General features: G+C 36.8%; 1 protein-coding gene across 1 annotated transcript in view; it reads right to left on the reverse strand.

Moving 5' to 3' along the window:
* The window catches only part of MDN1 (midasin AAA ATPase 1), a 3,484,183-nt gene that overhangs the window by 899,587 nt on the left and 2,572,154 nt on the right, over positions 1 to 12,442 (reverse strand). Inside the window, exon 74 of the mRNA XM_044071809.1 lies at positions 6,312 to 6,465. Coding sequence (XP_043927744.1) covers positions 6,312 to 6,465 — 154 coding nt within the window. The remainder of the gene's footprint in view (positions 1 to 6,311; positions 6,466 to 12,442) is intronic.

The raw sequence follows: 12,442 nt of genomic DNA on the forward strand, positions 1-12,442 counted from the left end.
AGAGTATAAGGTTCAAACTGATGTACCAAGATGTCTTCAGAATATTTTTTCCAGCAGGATAAACTGACTAAGGAGGAAATACAAAAGTCTGCCCAAGAAAAAGTGAGCCATCAAACAAAAGTGGATTTTGCTTCTCTTTCATCTGATAATAAAGCTTATAGAACGACTTTGTCAGTGAAACATTTTTCAATGTTCCAAAGGAAAATGCCTGGGAGACAGAAAAAAAAGCACAAGAGCAGACTAGAAGAATCAGGAGTACCTTGGACTTGAACAGGAGTCTGGAGTTGGGAGATGAAGATGAAGACGATCAGCAACATTTGTGAAATATGGCTTTACAAGAAAAAGTAGAAAGACTGGACTTTTGTTGACTTAGTGAGGAATGAAATGCATATGCTCCACTTCATGTCAATAATGTTTGGAAGGACAGTGAAGGGATGTAACTGTAGATAAAACATTTTTTGTTCTTGACAGCATTTTTATCCTTAACAGTATTTGAATACAACATTTCATGATATAAAGTGCATGTTATATAGTAAAGCATTTTCAGTTATCATTACATGTGATAAAGATTCTAAAGTAAACACGTCTTTTTTCTTCTTTTTTTAGTTTTAACAACTGTAGTCATTGCAATGTGAAAGGAGAAGAAAGACTGGACAAAAGCTAGTTTAAGTTAATATGTTGTAATTTTGTGCTGTTGAGGTGGGGAATGGGCTGTAAAAATGAACAGATTACAATACATATAGAGCTGATATGGTCTCTCTTACTTTTCCATACGTGAATGTCTAGATTAACTCATTACATCCAAGTGACGCCTCCCAGGTGCATCTGCAGTAAACTCTGACTGATGCCTCTAAGCATCAAATATTATTTCTTCATATTTGCATCAATAATTCCAAAACCATGCTATGAACAAGGTTTTAAAAGATTTCATCTCAAAGCTTACACAATGGCAAACTCAACTGCATTAATATTTAACCTCTGTATAGTGCAGATAAATAGATATTAACTGTTTTTATATTAATTTATATAGATATAATTTTCATATTTTTCTAGAATCTCAGCCAAGTAACACAAAAAGAACTCCTTAGCTCATATAAAAGATCTCAGCTAGATCAATAAAATGCTGCTGACAGTATGTGTGCAACTTGAATGGTTGCTGAGATTGTAAGTCGTTTACAAAATATTACAAATGTGATAGTTACTGTGTTTACTGTCACTTATAAAATTTGGTTTAAGACCTACAACCTAAAGAATACTACCGCTGTACAAATAGTTTGTGCTGAAGAGTTTGCCATTTATACTTTTTTCATAATCCCTGTGGTCCCAGAGATATGAACATTTGTTTGAAATGGGAGGACATAATAATTTGACTCTGTCAAAAGGCTTATGGTCTGCCCTCCTGAGCTCCGTTGGAGTGAATGAGTTAATGTCTCTGGTTTAATCTAATAATTTTTTGTGTAAGCAAATAAACAAGAGGATACTTAATATAAAGTTTTCCTTTGGCAAATAAATGTTCAGTGTATGCTGAGTAGTTTTGCAGAGCTGTACATTTGGTACTTGTGTTTCCATGGAGACAAGTTTACTTAAGGGGGAAGCAACAAGAACACTTTGTTAAGGCTAAAGGTTAATGTTTTCTTAAAGCATTTATGCTGTTTTTTACATCTGGGAGTGGAATGAAGATAAGACAAGAACAGACTGCAATTAGTTTAAGTAGCACAGACTGTAACATGCATCTTAGCATGCATAACCTTAATGTTAGGTTAAGTTATGCCTATGTGTACAGCTGTTGATTTGAGACAATTGTTCATATCAGGATGGTTAAACTTCATTATTTAAGGATGTAAACATTTTTCTGTGTTCATTTTACGTTAATAGGTTATGGGGGGGGGGTGTTACAGGTCTTTCACTTAAAAAGTGCTGTAAAATGTGACTTAGGTTCAAATGAAGAGGTCAAAAAACAACTGTATAAGAGATCAACTTGCCAAACATCAGTGGGTATGTGTAACCCAAAAGCGAGATGGGCACAAATGCAGATGGCTAAAGAGAAAATAAGGGAGTATTTGGATAATATGCATGAGTTTATAAAGATTGCTGTTAAAGTGTTTTTTAATAACTCCAGAGCACAAAAGCCTATAACACAAAAAAACAAGAGATCCTGTGGAAGTATTAGAGATATTTTGGACATTTTGTGAAAATCTACATAAAGCAAAAGAATGTGGAAATCAAGGAAAAAGTATAAATGGAAATATTTTTAGAAGAATCAAGTATGCTAAGGTTAGAGATAGACGAGGCTCAACAATTAACAGTTAAGATGGGAGATGATGAGATAAAAATGGTGACAATCAATCAATCTGCAAGAATGTGTCCAGGAATAAATTTGATTCCTGTGGAAGTATGGAAGCTAGGAGAAAAGAAAGTGAAAGATTTGGAAGGTTTTGATTAACAGCATTTTTAAAAGGAAGGGAAGTACCAACATCCTGAAAGAAAGCTGTTGTGGCCGTAATATCTCAAGATGGTAAAGACAACATCATATCCAGTTGCATATAGGCCCATTTCAATGTTAAACCATAATTAATTATTTATGTCTATAATAGTGAACAGAACGTCAAAGGTGCTGACAAAATTGATACATGTGGATCAATGTGGTTTTGTGGAAGGGAGGCAAACATTTGACAAAATTAATAGAACGGTCCAGAGGAAAGCAGAATGTAAGGAAATGCTGCTGCTCTTGGTGGGTTTTTATGCAGAGAAAGCATATGACAGAGTGAGATGGGATTTTAGGAGTAGGGCAATGGAAACATTTGCATTCCTTGATACAATAATATGGTTAATTAGGGTGATATATGAGGGATTGGAGGCAGAAATATTAAAAGTGTGAGGGCTCCTCTCTGATAAGTTGTGTCTGAACTGAGGATCCAGTGAGGGGTGTCTTTTTCCCCTTTATTTGCATTATATTTAGAACACAGGCAAAGAAAATAAATGGCTCAGAAATTCAAAGATATAATTGGTACAGTAATCAAGAAAGGATAATATTTTGTATCTGATAAAACCAAAAAAGGCTATCTCAGAATTGTGGAACATTCTGAGACGGTTTCAAATTTTTTCGGAATATAAAATTAATGAAGACAAAACAAAAGCCTATAGCTGTAAACTATGTACCCACTCGTGAATTGGTTCAGCAATACCTATTATTTATGGGGACATGTATTTAGGAGTTTGGTTTAAAAAGGATTCTGTTGTGGCAACAAAGGATATGTGGAGATAGACAAAACAAAAGATAATACAAAAACTAAGAAAGTGGAAGCTCTTGTTTATGGATATAGATAGTAAGATATAAGCAGTAAAAATGTTCTTAAACCCTTTAGTTTTATATGTGGGTCAGGCACATTTGTATCAACCGGGGAGAAGTTGCCAACAGCAATTAATAGACTTGAAGGACTTTAAGTGGGGAAGAGTGCAAGGGTCAACTGGGATAAGCAGATTCTTCCAATACAACAAAGTAGTTTAGGATTACCTGATTTTAAGCGATATTTTAGACCTATGCAATCAAAGCTCATACATATATATATATATATATATATATATATATATAAAACAGAAGCAGAAAGCTATAATTAAAAGTGGAAAGGATGATAATGAAGTGGGGGGGGGGGGTTCAAGAATTAAGGACAAAGTAAAATTTCTGATACAGATCTTTAGAGAGACCAACAACAGCCACAGAGTTTTGCATTCATGAAGGAGCAGAAAGTATACTAAGAACTAAGCCAACATGAGAACGGAAAAAAGATTCTGCCAATATGGATGACTGCAAATTAAGGGTACAGAGAATAGGCAAGAAGGGGGTTAGAATTTACTGGAGAAAAGTGGCAAAAGAACCAAGGTATTGGGAGCAAACAACTGAACAGGGAAAGGTAACAGAATGGGAAGAAGCAAGAACACATTTGCAATGTAGGCTAAAGACTGCCTTCCCTATAGGGGATTGAAAGAGTATAGGCAAAAAGAAAGGGATAGGCGAATTCAAAATGAAAGGCCTGCTCTGATAATAGTTTTTAGTTGAATCCAGAAGAGAAGCTGCTGTTAAAAATGGAGATAATTAGTAGAAGATATAACATATTGTACGGTAACTACAGGAATCATTCAAAGGAGGTTAGAAAAGACTGTGAAGAGATATTGGATAAGCAATTCATAAGGAAACAATGGGGAGGGGGACTTGTGCATGCTCCCAAATATGCAACAAGGTCTATAAGATGTAGGAGTCTTGCTTGGAAGTGTTTGCATAGGTCTTTTTATATGGCAAGCAGACTAAGGATTTTTTCCTCAGGTAGACTGCATATGCTGAAGGTGTGATGGGGAGGGTAACTGGGAACATATGTTTTGGGAGTGTAATGAGTTGTCAAACCAATTTCCTACAGAATACTATGTCAGAAATATTGGGTGAGCAAATGGATAACTATGGAAATTATTTTTTTGAGCTGGGATAGAGGATTTGAATTACCTTGACATAGTAAGGCTTCGTTAAGTTTAATTCTGGTGGCTGCCAAAAAATGCAATTACCAGAAAATGGAAATCAGATTGTAAAGGAACTGAATTTAAAGACGTGAATACTGTAAGAGAGATAAAAGAGCTGGAAGTAGAATCTTTACAAAGGGTAGGAGCAAACTGCGTATAGAAAAAAAATGGAAATTTTGTTAATATATGCAGAATAATGTTTTGGAGGAGAAGTGAGATTTAAGGGAAAGTTGGAATTGAGTAATTTATAATAAAGATCGATTAAAATTGTATGAAAGCACGTTATGTGATGTGTAATGTTTTGTGAACATGTTAACACAGTTTGTTTTCTTTTATATAAATATATGTTTGCCTATGTCACAAGTGACAACTCAATAAATGAGTTTAAAAGGAAATATAAGCAAAAGAAACCAAGTCACAAATGAAAAATGAACATAACAAATATGAGGGTGAATAAAGTTGATCTCTGTCACCTTCAAAAAACCACAATGAAAGATTTACCAGCACAAAACGCGAAGGATAAATCAAGTAATAAAAGAATTATTCAAACAAATTTAAGAATATTGAGAAAAGCTTGGCAATACAGCCTTGTCAGTCTCTACAAAATAATTAACTATACTGGAAAAGATTTCTTCATGGATGTAAACTTATGGGGTTAAGTTAAGATGAGGATCATATCAATATATCACAGAAAAGACATGTGTAAGGAAAATTCATGGGTAAAGCAAAAGATCACAAAATGTAGAAAAGTACATACCATCTTAAAATACCAGAATATGCTGTGTGCTGTATTAATTTTCTGTTATGATAGTTTAAACTGTTGAATAATTAAGAACAAGCCAAACTCAATCTGATGAGAATACACTGCATCACACACATAACCAAATCAATTTTCTAGGTAATAAAATCACCTCTACACAGAGCTGGTAGAAGCCAAAGACAGTTAATAAGTTTCAGGCAACAACATGATCAATATGGGGGAAAAACTATAACTTTATGAACAACCAGACCCCTACAATCCATTTCATACTGAGGTACATCATTAGTTTCTGTATGGATGAGGACCTTGCTCTAGTGGGAGTCATTTGCCTAGATCTCAACAAGAAGCCTTGCTAATTTCTCTTCCTTGAGGTACAGTTTCCAAGATATTAATATTATGCACCATAAGCTGTTCATTAAGGGCCCTAACATGCAACAGAGTTACAAAACAATACCATACAGCAAGCAAAGGAATAAAGTCATATATTTTTGCTCAGTGCAACTGGCTGATGGAAGCATAGTAAATGCTATCAAAGTCTGCAACATAATCACAGCATTTCCTCTCAACTGTACAGATTTTCGAAGAATGTCTAGATTTTCACCTCATATTTTTGATCTGTTCCTCATAAAATTTGTGATTTTTTTGCCAAATCAGTGGGATGATCTACGGACGGAAGTCACAAAATAATGATATACGTTTGTGTTTCAGAATTCATATCCTTCAGAAAATGCATGCCAAGACAAATCCTGTTATTCTAGCAACTTCCAAAGTTTAGAAGAGCAATATTTAAAATCTGTCCCTATTTTTGGGCCTTTGTCCCCCCATTCTGTCAGGCTTTATCCAGATTTTTTGCATTGAGAGGTTGAAAGGTATGAATCACAGCAATATGAAAAGAATGCTGCTGCCCCATTCCAGTGAGTGACTATGGCTTTTCCTTACAATAAGGAACAAATACTTGAAGATACTACATCTTGATGTTCAAAATCTCATGCTAAAAAGAGTGGAGTTTGCAGTCAGTGGAGACCATTTTTAGAATTCTTACCAGTAAATTGATCCAAACCCTCAATCCAGGATGGCACACTGCATTCCTTTACATAGGAATTACACAACTTTTGCATTCTTTGCATAAGTGAAGGTAAACGGCCCTGAAGAGATTCGGTGTCCAGTAAAGTTTTAATTTCTGGTGAGAAAGTGACCTGATCAAAAGAAAACACAGACAACAGAATAAAAAAAAATGGAAGCAGAGATTTTACTTCATGCATTATTGGCAATATAATAAATGCTCTACTCCTACACAGTTTTCACAGTCATGTACTCTATTAGGATAATAAAGCTGAACACCCTCCACCACCAAATAATAAAACATTAAACACAGTACCATGAAACCCTTTCATAAAACACTTAAAATAATCTTAATAAGTGTACTCAACAAAAAACACATGCATTTAGCATGCAAGATCTGGTAGGCAGTCTTCTGCAAGTCGTAACTGCTGTTATTTCTTTTTCTGCATCCCCACCTTGGCACAATTCAGAATTTTCTCTAACTCCTGTCTCTGAGGGTGTGCACATCTCTGGCCAGCACAAATTTGCTATATTAAAATGATCCACCTCACCCACCTTCACTAATTTGTATGCACTGAGTGACCACATCTTGAAGGATAAAAACACAAACCCAACAGAATAAAGACTACACATGTCCAACTTAACTAGAAAAAATCATTTAAAGACAAAGGATGAAGAAGCCAATCTAGATAAAAGGAAAACAAGACAAAAAGTACTCACTGCAGAAAGCAATGGCACAGATCCACTGATGTGATGAGTATGGAAAGGTAAGCATGCATATGCTTCATCATTCCTCCCCCTTCCCCAGCTCCAACAGGCTCCCGGGCCACTAAAAGAACTTGGATCACCTACAATGTAGTCAGAGCTTTATCAAACTATGCCAATGGAGCTGTTAAATTTTTTTCTCTCTCTTCCATTTGCTTCTTGACTTTTTAATAAACTCTTCAAAAACCACACTGCATGTTATTAGGCACAAAAGCCAAGAAGACAACAGCATCTCAAACAGTTGTCTGTCTGCACATGCAAATATTATTTTTTTCCTGAGAAGTATTACTTTCAATTCAAAAAGCTTGCAGCTTTATATTCAAAACATGATTCTTGGCTGGTGGGGCTAAACCTGCTAGTGGTTTTAGCTTCAATATATTCAGGTCATTTCCTTGAAAACCTCAAGATTCTATGTGCAGTCATATTTATTACCTGGGATTCTCTACCTTAACCTACACTTCTTGAAGCTCACAGAAACTCTTCTGATAATATACTGCTAGGTGCTCTCCCAATAAAAAAAGAATTTAACTTTTATTATTATATTAGATTATCCTGATATGAATATTCACATTAAGTCTTAACTTGAAGATTAATAGTGTTGACTTCCGCTGGTTGATACCATGCAACACACTGACCGATTAGATCTGACCTCCAGCTAGAGAGTTTTACTTAGAGACATTGTTTAATTACATGAAATGCAGTGATTAAGAATGCAAAATCTCTTGAAAGATCAACCATATCAAGGAAAAAGTATAAACATTTATCAGCAGCTGTGCAAGAAAAGCAAGAGGAACATGCAACTGAACAGTTGACTGGAACACTGGCAACTGCTTGGCAAGTAGGGATGTGGCTGATCTTCTAAATAACATGCAGTCATACTACAGAAACAATCGACTTCATAAAATAGTGGAACTACAGAAAATTCATGCCAATTTGTTGGATTATATGCAGAGATCAGACAAAACGGACAAAAATGAAGACTGCAATTACAGCTTATTCTGACCAGCTAGTAGTAACTAATGTGTAATGGATGAGAATGTTAAAGATGTTTAAAAAACGTGTTACTGCAGCAAAAGAAATGCTGAAATTGCCGAAAACCGAGCTAAATGAGGAAGAAGACAAGAAGATGAAACAATTTAACATTTGCTGGGGTCCCAGAATAGGAAGAAGGATCAAATTGGAAGAAAGTGCATACTGGGCAGGTGCCCCAGTAAAGACTGAAAGGGCATACAGACTGTTTATTCCCTAGCACGTAAGGGACCGAACATCATGCACAATATTAGTCAGTTTTGAGACCTTGGCTGCAATCTGGACCCCTGGGAAAATTAAAAAAAAGGAACGCAGAGTACGATGTAAACATGACATTTCCAAAGAAACTTTCTTCCTGTTAGCAAAGTCTGTTACTTCCAAAAATGCAGATTCCATATGGTGCACCCTGCACAGTCAAAAGTTCTTCTGTAATGAGGACAGACCACCTTATTTACCGCAGAAGATGCTTTACTTAATGTGAAGCAGTTGACTTCAGGAGATGGAGTTTCTCTAGGCAAATAGCTTCAAGAGTAGGCAAGATGTAATACTTTAATGTGGTGACTGAATGGAGTCCCTTCCATGTTTCAGAAAGATGGAAGAAAAGAAAAAAAGCAGTGCTTGTCTGTAAGGTAGGACCAACGGGCTGAAAGCTGAGCTGCAAAGGAAACCAGCATTGGCTCTTTGAGGATAATCCAGTAGATGGAACTGGAGATCCAGAAAAGAAATTGCATCATTATGTACAATTACAGGAACTGATCTTTGCTCACACAAACAATTTAGACCGTGACTGGACTGTACTGCTAACTGACTACAGTGCAACAGGTATGTGTTCAAAGTGTAATTCTCTACATTTGTGGTCATTTTCAGCATTAGCATATATGAAAGGTAAAGCTGCTGTTTTAGATGAATGAAGAATAACTACGCATAGCTGGTTGAAGGGCCTACATTATAGGTATCATGACTATAGCAACAAACATTCTGAATTAGACAAGTCATGATATGGCTGCTGGCATGAAGGTCTTGTTATACCTGTGAAAGACTTAAAAAGGTGATAGCAATTTTGTGTTTAAAATAAAGGAGAAGCTGCTGAGGTTCAAACTGCTTTAAGGCACTCTGAGCTGGAATTAGCCATGAATGATTGCAGACGGAGGGCACCTGGCTGGCAGATAAGATCACTTAGTAAAACATGAGTCCTGAGTAAATGACTAAAGAAAACTAGCCAAACTTAAGAAATGTAAAAGGCAAAGTGTTAAGTATGAATTGTTACTTTAAAAGGATGAGTTGAAAAATAATGTACTTGCAGTAAACTATATGGAGGAAAGTGTTCTACACTCAGGGTTGGTATATAATGTACAGAAACGGGAATAGGAAGCACACTGTGGCAGCTAATCCTTTGAGTGACAAAATATTTAAATATCTTACTGGTTTAGCTCAACTGTGTATAGAGATAAAAATTCCTGACTACACTGCAGACAATCTGAGATCTTCTATCAGTTTGGGTGCCTACAACAGCAGATTGGACAGAATGGGAGAGAGTGCTCCCTGCTGGCACTCACCATTCCCGGGAGGTCACTGGTTCACTGCATGGATAACACACAGAGGAAGCACTAGGTGTTCACATAGTGGAGTTCCAAACTGGCTGTACTCGAGCTACTCTATGCCCTCACAGTAAGTAACCGAGGGGAAAATAGTATGTGGAGGCACATTTCCCCTCAGGGGGTAACAACTGTGGATTTGGAGGAGCCACTGAGAGGGACAATGGGGTGCTCCCAGAAGGACACATATGCAGTTCTCCAGGAAAACAAGTTGGCTCACTCCCTACAGCCAAGACTCTTAACAGAAACAGAGGGCAGACTGGGGTTCCTGGGAAGGAATGAAAGGGCCATAGGGCCCTTACCTAATCTAGGAACACTCAGATCATGCTTTCCCTGAAAGGAATGGCCAATTGGCCGGTAAAGGAGACAGGGCAAAGTCCTGGGGAGGGTAGACGCCAAAAGAAGTCCCTTACTGGCTCAGGTATATAGCTTAATGCAGATGTCTTGGCCCCATACCAGTTCAGAAGTTTTTGGCTCTCAAGTGAAAGCACGTAAAAAAAAAAAAAAAAAAAAGGATGCAAGTAAAAAGCTTTACTTGCATAGGCAAATGTTGTAAGGAACTGAATTCTTGAAGACATAATATCAGTTATGTATGGATGTTTTGTTTCCAGTCTGGTATTAGAAGGCTACATAAATATACAAGCCCAGCACTTATAAAGTAAAGTTATTTATGATCAGGAGTCAGAACTGGTCTCAGCATTCTGAAACAATGACATACAATCCTAGATATTCTAGGATAAAAATGCATGACAGGAAGGTGGGGGGTGGTTTCTCCCAAGACAGACCTGGGGGAGGATTTACTTATGTCATTTTTCAGAAGTTTGATGAAATATTGATGCTCAATGGAGAGATACAGTTAATTTTATTGATTTTACTGGAATGTAAATGGCATAAAGACCTCAAGGAAAAGGGGCAAAGTATCTGACAATGTATGGAAATACACCTCAGATTCTGCTATGCAACAGAGGCATCTGGTAGGTGCACAACATCTCAACTTAAATTTGGATATGTGGGTCAAGTTTACCAAAACAGAAAAGTTGACTAGCTCTCTAGCAGCAATCATCAGAAACTATACGAACATCTTAGATAAATGTGCAGACTATTGGGGAGCAGGCTACAGATTTCATTTGGGAGTGCAAAACCAAGGGTCATTTGAAGTTTCTAAAAGTAGCAGTGCTCCTTGGTGGATGGCATTCCCTGATTTTGAATTGTACACAATGGCAGCCAAGGCAAAAGTGTTTTTAGCTGGTCAAAAATGAACTTTAAGGATGCTTGGAAAGATGTAATATTGTGGAAGATCAGAATGTTACAGGGGCTGGATACAATGTTAAACTGAAAGAGAAACAGATAAATAGGTGGGAATTCAAAAATGATAATGGGGATTTTAAGGGGGAAAGACCTGGGTGGCGAAATTGAAAAACAGAAGAAAACATTAAGTAGGATAATTTATTTTCCCCCAAAGAACAAGCCGGTTTAAGATTAACAGATTTGATGGGATACTTTAAAGCTACACAGTTAAGGCTCATGTATGTAATACAGGCAAAGAACTACAAATCAAAGTGGAAAAAAATGAAGTTGAAACAGAGTAGGTGATTATCAAATGAGTGCATTGAATTTTGGATGCAGGCCCTTAAGAAGAATGATAATCATACAGAATATTATATCTAAGAAGTAGATACAAATAAAGCAACCAAAGGAAGCAACAGACAGACAATTTACTGATGAGCTCTTTCATTCAAAACAGTATAAAGAAATTCACAAGGAAAAAAAACCTTGATGTTTGATTTGAGTAATAAATTAAGGTGATGAAACTTGATAAATAGGGAGGACTAGCGCTAATAGACAATTTTTTTATACACTCAAAAGATGTTGGACTACTTACACAATGGACAATTTTTTATTTCAGCAACAAGGAATGAGATTAACATTGCTTATTTAAAAACTGATTTATGGTTGTATGGATTATTGTTAAATGGTAGGGATGATGACTATTTATATGACTTCATAAGTTCCCTAGAATCTTTGGTTCATAGGCGGTTACTAGGCTAATGGCATCAGGGTCTTTACAAGCCTAAACTTGTAAAAACCTGTGTACCCTAATTGACCATAGTTTAGATGGTCATTGTTAGCAGAGTGATTGTATGACCAGCAATGAATGCCCCTGTCCATGAGGGACACAGATGCCACCCCTGGACTGAATTTACAGTCACCCATCTAATAGACAAAGTTCTGCTTAAATAGGATCATTGAGGAGTGCTGCTTCACGTGAAGTGGGAGCTAGTTCCAGAGCAGCAGCAATCTCTGGGAGATGCATTTGTCTCTGTAACATGTTGTTTTAATGTCACAGGCTTGGTTGAGATCCCTGAAGCTAGTGACTCTTGTCTCATTTCATTTGCAGATGTGCATTTATGTTATGGCAGGACCAGAGACTGCTCTGCTGGCCAGGCACAGGCTGCCTCTCAGCAGATTGTATGATACACAGTACAGTGACAGGTCTTTCAGTCTTTTCAGTTATGCCATGCTTTGGATGCCCTGGATTCTCTTGGTTAGAAACCTCCATGGTTTCTCCAATTGCTGCAGGTGTCTGGTGAGGTACATACAGAAGAGAGCACTGTACTCAATTAGTGGTCTGATAAGGGTCAAGTACAGTGTAGGTATAACCTCCTTAATCTTGGATGCAATGCTATTTATGAAATGTGCAACGGAGAAGGCTTTTCTTACC

This window comes from Protopterus annectens, chromosome 1.part0 (assembly GCF_019279795.1).
Source record: "Protopterus annectens isolate FY-2018-M chromosome 1.part0, PAN1.0, whole genome shotgun sequence".
In the NCBI taxonomy this organism is placed as follows: domain Eukaryota; kingdom Metazoa; phylum Chordata; order Ceratodontiformes; family Protopteridae; genus Protopterus; species Protopterus annectens.